Source organism: Hippichthys cyanospilos, chromosome 5 (assembly GCF_059441005.1).
Source record: "Hippichthys cyanospilos isolate Australia breed blue-spotted pipefish chromosome 5, RoL_Hcya_1.0, whole genome shotgun sequence".
In the NCBI taxonomy this organism is placed as follows: Eukaryota; Metazoa; Chordata; class Actinopteri; order Syngnathiformes; family Syngnathidae; genus Hippichthys; species Hippichthys cyanospilos.
The window spans coordinates 4,140,720-4,160,245 of NC_142373.1; the positions used below are offsets into that span (position 1 = coordinate 4,140,720).

Below are 19,526 nucleotides of genomic sequence, written 5' to 3' on the forward strand. Positions count from 1 at the left end.
TCCTTATTCAGCTAGGCTGAGAATGCAGTTGCAGCTCACTCGAGGAGCTGCAGCGGCAGAAAAGCTTCAGTCCCCTGAGCGGGCCCTATGGAGCTGCCAGACAGGCAGCTCCACCCCATCTTATCGGAGATTTTTTTTTCTTCCCAGCACAAAATCGCTTATGGGCATCATGAAACCACCTGGCGGTCACGTTTGTCTTTTCCGACGGCCTGGGAAAAAGAACGCTCGTCAAATTAAGTCTGAGAAATTGAGATCGTCGACGACAGTGATGCGGCACGGCAGAGACTAAAGCCCGCCTCTGTCGGCTGCTCACCAGGCAGACTAGCATTAGTAGCCGAAAAACGTAGCTAACAGAACCAGCCCATCGATGTGAGTGACCGTTCGGCGTAGGACATCGACGACTTCAACTCCGTGAGCCATGATGTCAGCACGCTAGACGTGCGTGCGGAAACGATTATTATCTCCAGGTGACGTCTCCCGTGCAATGTTTTCGGGGAAGTGACACATTTTTATTTTATCCACGGGTATTAGCTGCTCGCGAACTAGCAAGGGTAGCTTGCTAGTCCGCTAATCGTCTGAGCCAGAATGGAACAGTCGATGGATGAACTTCCCGTTAGAAGACGTCATTCAACAAGGCGTACTATTCCGTTGCATCCATTTGATCAGATTCTTGCGTAATCTCTGCCTGTGTTGGTGTTTTTAAAGTCGAGACTCGCGTCATTATTAGTGATTGCTACCCCATCCGTCTGTCCATCCATTCACTGAACGTTTGGATTGGAAGCGAACGTGTCTGCTTTGCATGCACCGCCACGATGCGTGTTTAACTCGGGTGTTTAGTGGTCGTTTTGCGGGAATCCATTCACACATTCTTACCTCAGACATCTGCTTTTGTCGATCTATTTATTTGTTGTTGTTTTTCTCCAGTTAATTTGTTGTCTGTGGTGTCAATGCAGTAAACAGGACGAGAATTCTAGGGTTGAGACAAGTGAACTGTCGATTTTGTCGTTTATCACTTGCTTGCTGGCCGCACCGTTACATCAATTGCAGTGGTTCTCAACTGCTGTGATCCAGATTTCTGCTTTTGGAAAAGTGTAAAATGCTTAAGGTTTAAAAAGCGTTATCAATCATCACCAACATTTATGTGAACATCTCTACTCATGCCCACTTCAGAAAAATCACCCCAATTCTTTTGATTTGGGGGACATTAGGCATTTACTGTACCTCTCCAAGCTCAGCTTAATCAGGAAGCTACAATCAATTATCACCCAAATGTAGGTACACATCCCGATTCATTTGGTTAGCAATATCTGAAAGTATTACTAATTATTGTTGCAATATTTTCTATTATATGGGCCCATAAGACTCATGGTGATACCAGTGCCGCAAACACTTTGAATGCCGCAGTCTTTTTTGACATAAAACTTTGTCTGACTTGACCTCATTAAAATCTGAAGTGGCATGCATTGAACATTATCATGCGATAGTCATGTGACTCTGACCTGAAGTAGCCTCTCCAAACTGCTGGTATTGCTGGTGGGCTGATTTCAATTTCATCCATTTTCCATAGCCGCTTATCTCGGGTAGTGTCACTGGTTTGCTGGCGCCTATCACGGCTGTCTATGGGCAGTAGGTTGAACACCCTGAACCAGTTGCCAGCCAATTGCAAGGCACACCGGGACGAACAACCATTCACGCATCCAATCATACCTTGGGACAATTTAAAGTGTCCAATACACCGATCATGCATGTTTTTGGAATGTGAGGGGAAACCCGAGTGCTTAGAACTCACGCTGACTCGGGGAGAGCGTGTAAACTCCGCACAGGAAGGCTGGAGCCAGCTTGAATTGAACTTGAAACCCTGAACTGTGAGACCGATGTGCTAACCACTGCCACCGAGATGCCCCAGCCAATTTCAAAATGTTATTTGATACTACAGGTAATTTCAAACTCATTTGACGGTTCCATTACTTTGAGTATGTTCTATATTACATTCAACTGGGTTTCACCATATTTAGTGAACAAAGTCATGTAAAACTAGAGTTGTAAATATCGCATTGGGCTTTTAGTCCTAAGTCAGAATGAACAGCGTGGGGTGATCTATTTGTCACAATAACAAAAATGGTCATATTCCTCCCATTAAAATTAGCAATATCTAATAAATTCAGTTCAAGTATGTTCTGCTTGTAAATAGACAGTGTAGTAGATGGACAAAAACTTAAAACAATGTGAACTTATTCTGTTTATATTATAAAACATTTTTCCAACACTGATGTTGTGCTAACACTTTACTCATTTATTTTTATTGCATATGTAGAATGCTTAAAAACCCACCCTACTCACAATCATGGAAAATGACGGCGAGTTTGAGGGATGTGAAAATAGCTCAGCTGAAGACCCTCTTTACAATCCTACTAGGCAACACATGGAGAATGAGTCAAATAAGTCTTGCCTAGGACAAAAACAAGAAACAGAAGAAAATGTCCAAAGGAGAAAACACATTTCTAGGAAGAACAAATCTTTTGAAACCCCTGAGTACACATTCAAAGGACCTTGTGTCTCACTTCCAGACAATCTTCTTAGTCTTCTGGAGTACTTAAAAAAGATCATAACAACAAAAATGATTGTATTACTACTCAAAGAACAAACATATTGGCACAGTGTACAAAAATTGGAAAAGCACAACAATGTTTATGCCGCTAAAGAAGACTTATGAATGGGTCTTTGCTAACTGACAAGAAATTGTGCATACTGGGAAAATGACACAAAATATTGCCAGGTGCGGCTCGGTGACGCAGTGGTTAAGCATGTCTGCCTCACAGTTCAAGGAGACAAGATCAAAACCACCGGCCTTCCTGTGTGGAGTTTGTATGTTCTTCACGAGCCTTCGTGGGTTCTCTCCTCCCACTCCCACTCCCAAAAAACAAAAAAATGCGTGGCAGGTGTATTGGACAAACAAAATTGTCCTTAGGTGTGATTGGGTGCTATTGGCAGCTGGGATAGGCACCAGCAAGCCTGCGACCCTTGTGAAGAATAAGTGGCTATAAAAAATGACTGGATAGATGTTCCATGGTTGCTGACATCATGTCATGTCAATATTCTCAGAATCTGATTTGCAAACCATGTCTGGCTATCATTGGAAGAATACAACTCGATTGATGAGCAAATGGTGTCCTTCAGAGGGACACTTTGTCCAATAAGACAATATGTGAAGAGCAAGCCTCACCCTTGGAGATTGAAAATTTCGAGTTCGTATTTGAGTTCCAGATGATGTAGGGCTGCACGATTATGGGCAAAATAACAACCAAGATTATTTTGGCCAATATTGAAATTCCAATTATTAATTATGATTATTCATCATGTTTGATCAAACATGTCTATTTATTGCACTTTTTTTTAAACAAGTAGTACAAGGGTTGATACTTACAAAAAATAAAGTAAAATAATTAAAGTAAATAATTATGACAAAAACTTGGCACACAGGGAAAGACCGCTATCTTGCTGATTGCAAACCATTGGAAAAAAATGTAGCCTACTTAGAACCAAGCACATAATACAACAACAGGCCTTTAACAACACCTACAACAGCCTTAAAGTTTTTTTGCAAGAAAAAAACAGTACAAAAGCACCAGAATCACTCAAAGTATGTATGGACTTAGCAGTCAAAAATGTCATTTTTGGTCATTTCAAATCCAATTTATTCCAATTTTTGCCATCGGATTTTCCAACCTTCAACGTTGTCATCATGTCCCACTCTTGACGTGTGAAAAGAAGACGCGCGGAATCTCGCCGGCACATATTTTGCTGCACTTTATACTCTGTGCGGCTTTCCTCCGCACTTAGCCGATATTCCTACTGCTGGCAATAAATAGAGCCTGCAGCATATTTTCTCCTCATCTCTGTGTGCGTGCTCGCCAGAAGTTGTTTACGATACTTACCGGCAAGCTTCCAAAAGATTTCGTTAGTTCGGCATGGTTTCTCCTCGGTCCTTCTGCGCGGTAAAGAAATTCAAGAAGGTACACGTTGCTGAAAATCCGGCCTGCTTGGATGCGGCGCTAAGTGGCGTGATTGCCGTGGAGCCGTGCTGAACTCGCGGAATGAGTCAAGCATAAACCAAGCTGCCGCCCTTCTAGCAGGATTTGCTTGCTCGCTATTTAAGCTTAATTAAGTCTTAAACTTGTGTTTGCCCCCTGGTGGTGGGATGACTGAAAGTGCTTGTTTTGATGGCCAGCTTTTTAATTGTTAATATCGCAGAATATCGTCGTAATTAATCGTGGCAGCAAATATCGTGCTCGCAAGTAAAATTTTATTACTTGTTGTTGGATCTTTCACATTTAATCTCAGTTTTGATTGCGGACCCAGTTGAATAATGCTGTATTGTTTTCACATACCTTTGTGAAAGATTCCTGCGCGTTCGGGTATGAGCCGGGATATACACACATGCACACGTTCATCGCGTCAACAACACTTAAACGATTTATTATTACCATATTGCAGTTTACAAGCCAATTGTCCAAAACAGAGATCTCTGGATCATTCCCGTGTCACGATGAGAATGATGCCGGTTCGTCTTTCGGTCCCATCTTTTGTATTCGCCGGTCCACTAAAAGGGGTGGTCCCATGGCCAGGTCAGCATGTTTTTTCCGTTCCGCTGCTGCCCCCTTTCGGGTGGAGGGTTCGAATCTAGCCAATCAGCACCTTGGCGAATACTCTTGGAGATACATTGGAATCCCCCACAGTCCGAGACCTGTGGGCGTCAGTTGACTGATATGTGTATTCAAAGTTGAGAATGGAACAATGCGCAGTGGAGACGCTTTCCTTCACTTCTAGGTGTTATGGCGTCTAACAGCAGGAGGGCCCCTTCGGGGGTGACCAGACCACAATGTCCAACTGATCTTATTACAAGTCAAGAATGAAGAAGAAGCTACCAATGTATATTACACTATATCTCCAGAGAAAATTAATAAAAGCTTCATTATCATGTATGAAATTATATAAATCCCGTCATTGTGCAGTCCTACTTGGGACCAAGTTGCAACAGACTTCTGAAATGTGAAAAGCGTGGCCCCTGCAAACTGCAAAGAGCACGCAATTCCCACTCTGTGATAAACGTGGTGTGCGTCTTGCTTCACTGAAAAACAAAATTGTAGCGAGTCTTACTGTTTGACGTAGGCTAAACGATTTGTTTAATACTTAACAAATGTATGTCAAACATGTTTGTGACATCGTGGTGATGATGTGGGTTCTATTTTTCTGCAGCATTTTTTTTTTTTGCACAAATAATGTTTAAAAGTTTATTGTTAAGTTCTGTGTACCCATGGTAGCTTGTTACAGCTGCCCTTAAATAAGAAATATTATTTATTTTGAGACAATTTTAATATTTATTTTGTGACATTGTAAAACTTAAGGTCTGAAAATTTGTTGTTGTGCAAAAACATCAGACAAAAATGTTGTACAAAAATGTTTCACATCTTCCTTCCCATAAAATTAGTATTTTGTTGTTATTTATTATTGTCAGTGTAATACTTTTTTTACATGATTACAATACTATTCTGTTTTTTCCTAAAATATAAAATAAAATATTTTGTAATACAGTAGTATGACAGCACATGTAACAATTTGGGTACATTCTGCATGATAACCAGAGCAGATGCTGCTGTGGGCGGGGCAGTGCTGGCGAGAGTGGTGATAGCAGATAAAGACCTTGCTCAGACTGCCAGAAAAAAAATCTGATTTTTAGCCCATGCAAATTGAAACTGTATGGGCGCTTCTGTAGTTTGAACAGTCACAAAGCACATGAAATCCGATTTTTGCAGTGAGGATTATTGCTACTTTTGGGAATTAGTTTCATATCAGATTTTGAAACATTGCCTGCCATTGTTGACAACTCCAAACGCAGAGATCGGTTTTGACTTCCCATAACATGACACAAGACCCACAAGAGACAATGTTCCAGACCAAAGAACTCTCCAAGCCACCTTTCAAAACACGCCCACTCTCAAGGGTAGTGCACAGGTGTCTGAGTGTAATTTTCAAACTTGCCCTAGTTGTTGTTGCCGCTGCCACCGTTATGACGTCAGACATTACATGCGCTGCTAAATGTCTCCGTTCCGGCCTGGTTGTTACACCAGGCAGATGGGTCAATAATGTGGCCTAGTCTAAATGTGACCAGATCCCATTTGGGCACTTGCTACAAACAGTGTGGACAGTCACCCTCAAAATCGGATTTGAGGACGAATCAGATTGGAATCACACATGCCATCAGTCTGAATGCAGCCAAAGAGGCACACCATGGCTGCACTTCAGCCAAAATAATCATATTTAAATAGGGTATTAGTATCATAAATACTCAGAAAACTGTACAAAAGTCTACACTGTACATAAACATACCATTTCAATATTGCTCCATTGTGTGATTGGCTTATATAAACTCAGAAATGGTGATGGAGCCCCAAATTCCTGTTCGTGTGAAACCTGGTTTTAATAAAATTTCGTAATATCTTGATGATAAGCTGTTGTTTTTTGTTTTGTTTTTCTTGCAGAATGGTGATGAGTCTGCTCACCAGTCAGTCCTACTTTGAGGGACCTCATTCTCTTTTGGTGTTTGGACCTGGCAGCACAGGCATGAGATAATAAAGTCAAGCAGCTGCAACTAACGACACCTGCGGGGCTCGTGAGGCTGCCGCTGCCCTTCCTCCTGCCTGATACTCTCCTGTCCCGCTGCTCTATAGCTCTTCAGCAGCTCTCGACATGACAACGCCAGCTCTTTTACCGCTCTCTGGGCGCCGTATCCCCACACTGTCGCCGGGTGCCTCCTCCTTTCTGCACCACCGCGCTACCTTGAGGCTCTCTGAGAAGTTCATCCTGCTGCTCATCCTCAGTGCCTTCATCACCCTATGCTTTGGCGCTTTTTTTTTCTTGCCTGACAATTCCAAGCACAAGCGGTTTGACTTGGGCTTGGAGGACGTACTCATCCCGCACATTGACTCGCCCAAGGAGGGCAAACATGCTTCGGGACAGGTGATCATACATGGTCAGGGAGGACATGATGAGCACAGACACAGGTAAAAATGTTTTCATCATAAAATTGTGTATTGTTGCTTTAACTGTCCTTCTCAAATAGTGCGGGGTTAGGCGATCGGGGGGTGGGCGGATGGAAGGAACAGGCTTACAAGTTTAGGCTTCCAAGTTAACATTTGTTGAAAGTTAAATTATATTGCTTTGGGTGTTTGTTTAGACTGCATCAATGGTACAGGGGGTGGTATGCTATGTATCCAGGTTGGGAGCACAGAATGCTACAGGTGAGGTCAAATTATGGTCTGCCTTGTTGTCTCAAGTAAGTGGAATGCATGCTAATCAGCGTTAGCAAATAGAAATTAGACCAGGGGTAAGGAACTATTTACTTGAGGAGTCCTACCTTGCCTGTTATCTTTGTCTCCCCCTCCCATCACACCACCTCATCAGCAAGCTCTGCGAAAATCTGTTAATGTTCTTGATCGTATGAGTCAGGTTTGTTGAACGCGAGGGACATCAAAAACAGATAAGATACAGCTGTCGAGGAACCACTGTTCCCCACCTCTGGCTAAGCTCATCATTTAGCTGCTACAAAACGTCACCTAGGGACTATAAGCAAAAATCATGCAAGATAGCTTTAAAATAGGTTAATCAACATGATGGGTTAATCAATATACGAAGAGCATAAACATCTTGGCTGAGGCACTTTAGGAGTGAGGCTGGCCAAGGTAGAGGCACACCCACGTAGTATTATGTCACTATGGAGACTGTTCACCTTTTTCACCCCTGACTCGTTTTCATGCCTAGAATGCAGTAGGCTTGGGAAAAAAACAACAACAATATGAATGTGGAAACAAACACGCTCTGTTTAATTGAATTCATCCATTGTACTCTTATACTTTGTGTTTGAAAATCTTTCCCCGATCACTCCAATTTTTTTTTTTTTTGTTTTTCCTTTAATCCCTGGTCTAGTTGTGAAGGCTTCTGTGCATTTGATCGGCTGTATAATAGTTTGCAAGTTGTTGCATCATGCAACAGCGATTCATATTTTATAATCGCTGCTAAAACAGCGGCCGAGACACACCACTCATGAAATGATGCGGCACAACTCTGTTCTCTGCAAGAGGCTTACACGTTTCAGTTGATCACACCCCACCATTTGGGCCGGCGCCTCTCGCAACCGAGGGGTTGTTGTGTGGTGCACGGCCAAGTGGAGTGATGTTTTGTGGGGCTGTTAGGGGCTATTAGAAAAGTGCCATAGGTGGGTATGAGGTGGCCAAATGTTCGATGTACTGGATCTTCTGTCAAGTGTTCAGACCCTGTACTGTTGTCTTCATTTCAGTCAACATTGCTGGAACAATATCAAATTGTTTCAAGTGAGGTTTGGTGGCCTTATCAGTCTTTCATGTTGAAGTTTTTCATCTGACCGCTGGTTGTGCCCCGATTAGCAAGTGTCCAGTAACTGCTGACGTAAGGATGACATATGGTCTCATTCAAAGGCAGTTGGACATTTTAAACTCATGCAGGCCTTTGACACATTCAACATTAATAATAATAATGATAATAATAAAAACAGTAAGGTCATATCATCGTCATCACGGTATTGTAATGTAAACCTTTAAGACATACAAAATCTTTTTTGTATTACTTAGCTTCACAGCATAGTGATGCATTGTTTATGCTTTAGGCAGAAACAGCAACAAAAACAGCTCTGGACTTCAGCTCAATGTTGGCTTGCAGTGTCAAAATCTCATCCTCCATTCCAGATGAGTTCAGGTGAAACAGTTTTGCAAATTTTAATGCAAGTGTAAAAACCTCAGCATCTTCCCGAAAAGTATCACATGAATGAAGCAACAGGCTTGAGTGAAGCAAAGTCCTGAAATCGTTTGTCAAACTCTGATAGGCAAATTTTAATCTGTTTCGTGTAGCGTATACTGTCAAGCTGCACACACTTCCCCTACATCTCCTGCTCTGATGTGAGGTTCTGGAAGTTTGCCAAGGTTTGCCTGGTGCTTTGAGGAGAGATGTTGCAGTTTTCGTTGGAAAGTATTAATTGAGCTGATCATATTGACCACAGACAACAGAATATTACAAAAGTAAGGCATTTCAAAACCAATACGCAATATATTGGAAAATGAATGTTGTTTTGCAATGTGTGCATTGTGTCACTTTGTATTGCAATTTCTCAATATTATCAATTAGCCCTAAAGTGTGTGTGTGTGTGTGTGTGTGTGTGTGTGTGTGTGTGTGTGTGTGTGTATATATATATATATATATATATATATATATATATGTATATATATGTATATATATGTATATATATATATATATATATATATGTATATATATGTATATATATATATATATATGTATATGTATATATATATGTATGTATATATATATATATATATATATATATATATACAGTGGTACCTCGGTACTCGACCATAATCCGTTCCGAGGTGGTGGTCGAGCACCGATTTGTTCGAACACCGAAACCATTTTTCCCATAAGAAATAATGGAAACTATTTTAATCCGTTTTTACCATTAAGAAAAATACCTAAAATATTATAAGAACATGTATCTAAACAACAATGAGGACGTAAATGTGCACAAGCGGTACATGATAAAGATATATAAAGCATTATTAAGCATTTTGTATAATTTATTTACGTTTTGGAGAGTGGCTGATGGCATACGGGAATGGATGCGGCGAGGACGGGAGGGAGGGTTAATCCTTGGAAGGGGAATCCCCTTTCATGATGACGCTAGGTAACGCGCCTTCAGGGGTTTTCTCCCTTCTCTCTCTCTTCTGTGGAGGTAAATCTGGCTGGGCAGTAGCCTTCCTCTTTTCTTTAAGAAGGAACCTGTCCATTGTAAGTTGCTTCTGCCTTTTTTGCACTATTTTTCGGAAGTGCGCCATAACAGTCTCATTGAAAATTATCACAGCACGGTTAGTGACTGTGGTATCAGGATGGTATTTTTCAACAAACGCCTGCAACTCACCCCACTTAGCACACATGTCATTGATCACTGCACTGGAAGCCTCCTCTCTTACATTCTCATCGTCTGAGGATTCCTGCTCCTGAACCAAATCTTGCTGCTGCTGTTGTTGCAGGTGCAATAACTCTTCTGTGGTTAACTCAGAAGAGTGGCCTTCCACAAGCTCATCAATGTCCTCCCTGCTGACCTCAATGCCCAAACTTTTTCCCATGGAAAGAATGTCCTCCATGACAGCATTTTCTTCAGTAGTACATGTACCAGCAGGAATAACAGCAGAAGTGCTTGGAACAGCCTCATACTGGAAACCCTCGAAGTCCCTTTCAGGTGCACACTCAGGCCAAAGTTTTCGCCATGCAGAGTTTAATGTCCTACAAGTGATGTTACTCCAAGCTTGGTCTATTAAGTTAACACAATTGAGGATATTAAAGTGATCCTTCCAAAATTCTCCAAGGGTCAACTGGGTATCACATGTCACATCAAAACACTTTCGGAAGAGGGCCTTGGTGTACAGTTTTTTAAAGTTAGCAATTACCTGTTGGTCCATAGGCTGGAGTAAGGGAGTAGTATTGGGGGGCAAGAACTTCACCTTGATGAAACTGTATTCATCTGTTAAGTCATCCATTAGACCTGGAGGGTGGGCAGGGGCATTGTCCATCACTAAGAGGCATTTTAATGGCAACTTATTTTCGATGAGGTATGCCTTAACTTGGGGAGCAAACACTTCATGGACCCATTCAGTAAAAAATTGTCTTGTGACCCATGACTTAGTGTTAGCTCGCCACATAACTGGTAACTTAGTTTTAATTATGTTATTTCTCTTGAATACACGGGGATTGTCTGAATGATACACTAATAAGGGCTTGATCTTGCAGTCTCCACTAGCATTGGCACACAATAACAGCGTTAGCCTGTCCTTCATAGGCTTGTGACCAGGCATTTTTGTCTCCTCCTTTGTGATGTACGTATTGGCCGGCAATTTCTTCCAAAACAGGCCAGTCTCGTCACAGTTAAACACTTGTTCAGGAACATACTCTTCAGCCTTGATGGTCTCGCTGAATTCTGTAACATATTTCTCAGCCGCTGCTTTGTCCGAACTGGATGCCTCCCCATGCCTGGTAACTCTATGAATTCCCGTTCTGTGTCTAAATTTTTCAAACCATCCCCTGCTTGCCTTGAAAGTAAATGAACTAGCACTTTCACCTCCAGTAGTTTTCAATAGATCTTCGTAAATTTGAAGAGCTTTTTCGCAGATGAGAGCTTCACTAATGCTGTCCCCTGCCAACATCTTTTCCTTGGTGAAGATAAGAAGCAACTTTTCCATTTCTTCCATTATCTGAGGCCTTTGCTTACTAATTGCTGTCACTCCCATTGCAACATCAGCTTTCTTTAACACTTCCTTATGCTTCAAGATAGTGGAAATGGTTGACTTTGCCATTTCGTACTTCGATGCGAGGTCGGACACCCGTAGACCACTTTCATATTCTGCTATTATTTCTTTCTTCCGTTCGATAGTGGTCCTCACTGTTTTTCTCTTTGCCTTCCCCTTATCACTATCTCTCTTAGGACCCATCATTAAGGGCTAGCGCAACACAAAAAAGTTGAAAATTGGGAAGAAATACGTACTCAAACAAACTGCGTAAGTCTTACTCCGTTGGCGGTCTGAGTTGAACTGGCGCTTGAACTGGCCGAAAAGAGCCGAGGAGTGCGTTCGGGTCGGCTCGGCTCGGCTAGGCTCGGCTAGTCGAGAACCGAAAATCTGATCGAGGTCCGATGCATTACCTACTTGATTTTTTTGGTCGAGCACCGATTTGGTCGAGTATAGAGGCGTTCGAGGACCGAGGTACCACTGTGTATATATATGTATATGTATATATATATGTATATGTATATATATATATATATACAGTAATTGTATGCATGTACATTATATATACGTAGCACTCAGAAGAATAAAGCAATATTATCTTATGGTTATGTCAATATTTTTTAATTTTCAACACAAAAAACATACTTCCTTTATATAAAAATTCCCATAACATTTATTAAATGAATGAGGCAATTTTATTTCAGGCACCATCAGTATATTGTCTCTGGGAAATGGCAAAAGTAGGCAACATTTTCTTCAAAGAAATCATTATCAGCATTTTTTTTGTCAGTCACTCAAGTGAAATACTTTTAAAACATAATTGAAAAATAAATTACCGGCAGTGGTGATTTATTTCTTTTATTAACTTCTGGGAGTAATTTTTTCACTGAAGTACTCAAACACTTGTCCACATAATTTACTTGACAGTATCACCTTTGGCCTTTGCCTACCATACACAATCCGGTGCTTTGTTTCCCCCTGTAGACCCGCGGTTGGGGTCTTGACACCTCTTTATACATATCATGTCCTGTAGTTGTCCCATGCATAGAACCTAAAATCTCCACTGTCACTGTCTGGCTGGAGCCCACCCTGCGGATGAAAATTGATAGCTGGGCAATGTCAGAAGTGTCATGCTCTCATCCACAGTGTGGAAGTATGCGATGAATTGTTTTCCCTTTATCACAGGCTGCTCTTTTAGATTGATGGACACGCTCAGGTTCAGTGTTGTCTGCGCAGGCTCAAGTTTTAAAGGAGTTGCCTTTTATCTGGGCAAACTGCATCGTGCTAGATCCATGAAATTTGGCCTTTGCATTTGACCCAGCAGAGCGACCATGCACACTTTTATTGGCATCCACTGGAGCAGGTGAAAAAAAAGTTTACTTGGCATGTGTGGTTGACGATATGTGATGAAAAATGTGTCCAGAAATGGCAGAAAATTGTAAAAATATGGGAGCATTCCATATGGAAAATTGCGCCATGTAGTGTATTCATTATTGTCACAAGGGCCATGTGCTCCGCCACAGATATCCACTGTTGTGTCTAGGTAAAATACCTAGTCTCATCCTTATGTCCAGCTTTAGTGATATACTGTCATGACATTGATGTACCAAAATGTGGAGGGATATATGTGTCTGTCAATTATGACATGTTCTGCTGAGTTTTGGCCTGTTTATTTCCATGGTGAAAAGTGCAGTACAGTAAGTGTTATGTCTTATTGCTCAACATGAAAAAATTATGAGAAAAATCAAAGATGAAATAGCTCAAACAATTTGAAAACAACAAAAGTAGTTGTTGATGTGTCTAGCAGCATGTCATTTGGAGCTGCATCATTTGGAGTGTGCTCGACGACGCTTCTCACCTCAAAACCCCCCCATAAATTACAGGGGCTATGTGACCTGATGCTAAGTAGGACTACATTACCGGTCCATGACATACATTTAAGTGTTGATGCACATCATCATGTCATTCGTTTTTGCAGCTCCGTGCTTCCTTGCATCATCAATGCATAAGCCACACACTTTGCCTCGTTCAGGCATAGGTCTCAAACTCCAGTCCTCGAGGGCCGCAAACCTGCATGTTTTCGATGCTGCTCTCTTAAACACACCTGATTCAAATGATTAGGATAATTTTCAAGCTCCCGCTGAGCTTGCTAATGAGCTAATAATTTGAATCAGGTGTGTTTATGACAGAAGTATCAAAAACATGCAGGATTGCGGCACCTCAAGGACTGGAGTTTGAGACCTATGGTAGCTAGCACCTTGGATGCCCAGGGCAAACATACTCAGAGAGTCCTTTGTTCGTTTTTGACAAAATATGAGTTAAGTGATGTAGGTCACTTTATAAGTAACATCAGACATATTCATGGTGACTCACCGTGCACATGCTTGATGTTGCTCACTGTGGTTCTAGACCTGCTCAGGAAGTTTGCGTGAATGCATCAATATGAGCCTGAAATAGGCTGTCCCAAATGGTCATTTTATTCTATAGACATATTTAGAACACCCCTGTACCCCCACCAAAGTTTCGGATGCCTTGAATTTTGAATATTAAAGACATTTTGTATAGGGATATCATCTTATTGATTAAATGATCACAAATGATCGCATCATTTTCAGCTGCAAAGCAACAAAATGTTAAGTACACAGATTTTGCCAAATGAAAAATATGTTCGTTTTATACGATACGCAACATCATAACCAGTAAGAGCCAGTGGAGGGAATGTTTAATTCCGCAGGCGACTTTGTTTAAAACACTGCTTCATAAGCTTAATTACCAATAGATCCATTTACCCACCCACAACTCTGGTCACGTACTATGGATTGTGACCGAAAGAACGAGATCCCGGATACAAGCGGTCAAAATGGGTTTCCATGACCCGATCTCAGAGAAGATAATAGAAGATAATGGATTGATGGATGGGCAATACATGCTCGCTGTGTTTGCCTCTTATAGGTGTATAGAAGTTACCTTTTTCCTACTTTTCCTGCATCATCGGTCATTGCTATGTGTGTGATCGAAGCAAGAAACTATGTTCAAGAGTGCTTCCATTCTTTTTCCAACTTATCATCTTGAAAGCAGCAGAGTGCTAATTCCCCAAAGAGCATGTCTTTTCTCGTCACAAGATTATTTAGCTTTTATCACATTGATAAATTTACTAAATTACACTGTTTATTTAATGTCAGGATTGCTTGCTACTCTCTTTGTACAGGCTAATTATCTGCCAAAGTCAAGAGGATATTCTCCTAACTTGTTTGCTCTACTTTCACAGGGAGGATGAGGCGAGTCTCCGGGACAAGATTCGTGCTGACCACGAGCGGGCTCTTCAGGAGGCCAAAGAAAAGCTGCGGAAGTCACGTGAGGAGCTGCAGGCCGAGATCCAAACGGAGAAGAGCAAGGTGGCAGAGGACCTGAAGAAAAAGGGTGCGGACCCAAAGCCTTTGCCACCCGTGCCCATGCCCAAGGTCGTTGGCGTTGGCGATGGTGAACCTCTTGAGCCAGACGTCAAAGAGAAACGGAACAAGATTCGTGAGGTAAGAAAACAAGTTGTATTTAATACTCGGTTGATTCACAAACATCCAAATTTCTATTTATATAGTACACTAGAGGTGGGCATAATTTACTGCCCGAGTTTTTGGTCTTCGAATTGAATCGATATTTGATTCAAAATACCGTATTTTCCGGACTATAAGCCCTACCAGTACATAACCCCAAAAATGGAGCAAAAAAAAACAAAAAAACAAAAAAACAATTTTTTGTCATGGATAAGCCGCACTGGACTATAAACCGCAGGTAGTAACATCAGATACTTATGCAAAAAGATGTTATATGGAAGTTTTTTAATTTTTTATAATTCTTTTCTAAAAATGAATTCCCTGCTAACGGCAACATTCTCTCTTTAACATACTCAACATTTCTGCATTTTTAGCACCAACATATTTATGCAAAAATGGATGGATTATTTTCAACATAACACCAACAGAATACTGCAGCGTTAAATAGCAGTTCAAACTCAAAATCATTTCTTCGATAGCATCTTCTTCTGTCTCTCAATGTTTAATTGCTAGATTATTTTAGTGAACATACAAACACATTGCAGATAATTCATACGTACAATCATAACTATTTAAATACAATCATATATACCTTATATCAAATTTACACATCACAAACTTGTATACGCAATCTTTTTCAATTTATACATATTTTTTAATATTTTTAATGATTTATTTTTAAAACTCGTTTCAAGTTCAGCCATTGATTCACATCTTTTCAGTTCTATTTCATGGTTGTTCCCTTAATTCAGACCTTGAACAGATACACACATTTTCTTGACCGGTGGATTGTCTCCTGGTGGCTAGCGCAAAAAAATAACGCAGGTAAGCTGCACTGGACTATATGCTGCAGGGCTCAAATCACGGAGGAAAAAGTCGCGGCTTATAGTTCGAAAAATACGATAGTTTTTAATTCAATATGATTCTATTTAATTGGTCACATTATGACTCTGTCACCCATGCTAAAGAAGTAAAAGTGGTCACAGAAATGAGTTGAATCTGATAATACAGTAGTAATAATAAATAAAGCCTACAGACGTTTAGAAACCTTTGAATTGTGGTTCCAGATTATTATTTGAAAAGACAAACTCATGAAACAAGCCTGGACAAATGGCAGTATCATCGACTTAATATTTTGTTGCTCAACCTTTTGAGGCAATCAATGCAACAATTTTCGTGACATTCATTGAGACTTCCGCTCCTCTATTTTGGCCCTCATTTTCTCAGAGTGCTCCAATTCAAACATGTCTTTTATCCATACAAAATATAGACAAAATAATCCGTTGATTATTTATTTAAAATATTGTCAGTTACAGGCCTGGATTAATAATAATTTCCCCCAATTAACCCATCAAACCCAGTTTTTGTTATATTTAAAATGACTTGCGGGTTGCCCACTCTCGACACTCTATTCTTAATTTTCTTGCTTTTAAATTCCTATTTTAAAGATCCAAATTGCTTTAACTCTACATCTATTATTCTGTCACTGTGACATTTCAGATGATGAAGCATGCGTGGGACAGCTATCGTCAATATGGTTGGGGTCACAATGAGCTCAAGCCCCTTGCCAAGAAAGGGCATTCTACAAATATCTTTGGTAAGTTTCCAGACAAAACTCAGATCACACACACACTCACGCAAACCCTGGTGGTAAATAATGTCGCCCTTCTCAGCCTTGTCTGGTAGGCTGGATCAAGTGATAATACTTTTGTAAATAAGTTGCCAAGTGCCTTTGCATAGAAACAATTCCAGAAAATTTGAACGATACATAAATTGTAGGTCATAAAACAGAAACTATGCCATAGACATGGGTGCGCATAATTTTATTCGTGGGCTACTGATATGAGTACTAAGACATAATATTTGGTATGCACCCTGTCTTTCATTAAAATGTCTTCCTCAAAGTTCTTCTCATTGTTGTTCCCACATTAGCAGTGCACCATCTGCAGCCAGCCTGCATTATGGTCTGTGAAATTCGTTCGGAATCCAATTTAATTCGTCCAAGCCTGCAGCTTGTCTCGTCACCTAGCAAGAGAGCGATTAGCCATTGCTTCTCAACTGGCTTGCTTACCTGTCAAGTTGTACACATTCAGTGTAATTCAAGTGGAAGCACTTTTTTTAAACCACGTACGCCGTACCTCGCAATGTGTTCAGCCAACGAGCGTGCATTTTCCTATGTATGCAGGTATAACCCTGGTTACGATATCTTTCACAAAATAAAAGCTTTTTAATCAAACATTCAATAAGAAAATACATTAGTTGTACATACCAAATTGATCTGCATAACTCAAGAACATGTCAGATTAAAATCTTGCAAATTAATTTGGTATTATATATTTTGTATTCATTTAAAACGATCAAAGTATATATCTAAACTTGTTTTGGAAGGCTGGTTGCGAAATAACACCGGCGACCCGAGACCATAAGTATGCACTTTTGCAGTAAGTCTCTCAACGAGCATATGTTAAACCATGGGGAGGAAAATTGCTGGAAAGTATTTCTTCGAAGCTTTTTTGTACCATGAATGAGATTTTTGTGTATTTTTGCAACCTGTTCTTACCATGCAATTAAGTTTGTGTATATAGCAAAGATCACAAAAATGATAATGCTTTGGACTTAGAAGAAAAATGTTTTGTATGCCATGTTTTGTTTTGTTTTTATCTTGCGCATGCGCTACAAATTCTGTGTAAGATTTTTTACAGAAATGTGAGGCCGAATTACATCTTTCATGAGCAGCCTGTTTGTTAGCAATAACGTTGTTTGTCATGGATGAAAGTAGGCACACAACTGTGCGCAGTATGCGACATTACGCATCAGTAATTTTTGTCTCGCATGCGTACCTGCATACCACTTATGTGCACTTGTAAACACCAATGATAAAATGTTATTCAGTGGTGGAAATGTCCATCATTGAGATCAAGGTTGCATGGTCCTTCACGGTTAATGCAAATGGGATCACCAAAAGGATCGAAAAGGAGGATTTTTAAAAAATATTCTGTTGAAAAAAAAAAAAAGTTGTCATTGTTATATCTTCGCCTCAAAACATTTACACTGGTGTAAAGCAGTTTTCCAATGAGGGTTATGTACTGTATCTTAACACATTGCAAGAGATGCATTGAAACATTTACTATTTTATTTCCAAAATGATAAGTAAATATTCTCATTCACTTCTTCAGTTGTTGGTAACTGGTGATTTTTATGAGTTTTATATAACAGCATGGTATTTATTTTTATTTATTTTTTTCTATCAATTACTTTTGTTCATTTTGAGATGAAAAGAAAAGGACATGAAATATAAAATAAAATAATTTTCATACAAAAAAAGTTTGGGAACAACTAGCGAGCATAAAACATAAGCTTCTTCCATTGCTCCTACACAAAAATGACCTCGCAACAAAGTCTGCATTCCATATCCATTACAAGCATTTGACCCAGTTCCAGGTTGTGCCTTATTGTAAACGAGCACCTTGCTTCATTCCCTGAAGTGACATTATTTACACATGATGGACATCAAACCATGCCCATCATTGTGAGTTCCCTCTAGCCTGAAAGAATCACTGTTGGGAAAGACCCCTGCGAAAAGTGAATCTGCGAAGTAGGATCCACAAACATGCTGTATGTTTGTAAATAAATAAAGTGTACGAAATGTGTTTCCTACATGTCAGACAGATGAGGTAACTATAAATACACTTGCCACAGACGCCAAACTACTGCAGTACACATATTTACTTAAATCTTAAATTATTAAACCTTATACACAAACTGAACAGTGACCCCTTTCCATCCTGTGTAGTTTTGCCAAGAGGCACAGTTATATTAGCGGTGCCTGGAAGTCTAAGGACAATATAGAGTGTCCAATACACCAGTCATGCATCTTTTTGGAATGTGGAAGGAAGCTGGAGTGCCTGGAGAGAACCAGCACGGTTCACTGGAAGAACATGCTAACTCCACACAGGAGGGCCAGAGCAATGCAGACGTGCTAACTTCTCTGCCACCAAGCCACCCTAATGCATTTTTGTAATTTATTAATATTCATTTAAAGGGTTTAGGAGAATTTTTTTGGGGAGGGGGGATAGAAGGGATTAGGCTTCAGAAAAAAATCACGTTACGAAATTACTTCCAGAACGAGTTCATTTTGTATGTAGATGTAAGTGAAATCTGTAGATGAGCAAACATGATAACAATGAGAGTTTACACTTGAAATTCCAATTTATTACAAAAGAAACAGATTTCGATTTGCAACGTGCGCCTGTGAAGTTCCTTCCTCCTCTGCCTTCCGTCTATCCAACAGCGTGTGTGTTGTATGATTGAGACAGGAACGTCCCTCTCAATGTAACAAGCGGGAGTTGGGGTGGGAGTAGATTACAACTCCTGCCCTCAAATGTCGATGGTCGTGCCAAGAGCCAATCACGTTTTATAGAAGTGCTCTCCCTCTTGAAAATATGTTTAAGTGTCCTGCAAGAATCGTTGGAAGCGAGCAAAATCATGGTTGCTGGCAAACAGCGGTGACCTCATAGAGATCATAGAGAGGTTGACTGAGAGGTGTACTACAGATCATAGAGAGGTGGACTGACAAAAAAAATCAAATAAAAAA

At 40.4% G+C, this 19,526-nt stretch overlaps 1 protein-coding gene across 1 annotated transcript in view; it reads left to right on the forward strand.

Moving 5' to 3' along the window:
• Nucleotides 1–54: 54 nt before the first annotated feature.
• LOC148423208 (mannosyl-oligosaccharide 1,2-alpha-mannosidase IB-like) overlaps nt 55–19,526 on the forward strand; it is a 45,146-nt gene continuing 25,674 nt past the window's right edge. The window contains exons 1-4 of the mRNA XM_088415865.1: nt 55–467; nt 6,540–7,061; nt 14,650–14,911; nt 16,433–16,529. Coding sequence (XP_088271991.1) covers nt 6,748–7,061; nt 14,650–14,911; nt 16,433–16,529 — 673 coding nt within the window. The 5' untranslated portion in view covers nt 55–467; nt 6,540–6,747. The remainder of the gene's footprint in view (nt 468–6,539; nt 7,062–14,649; nt 14,912–16,432; nt 16,530–19,526) is intronic.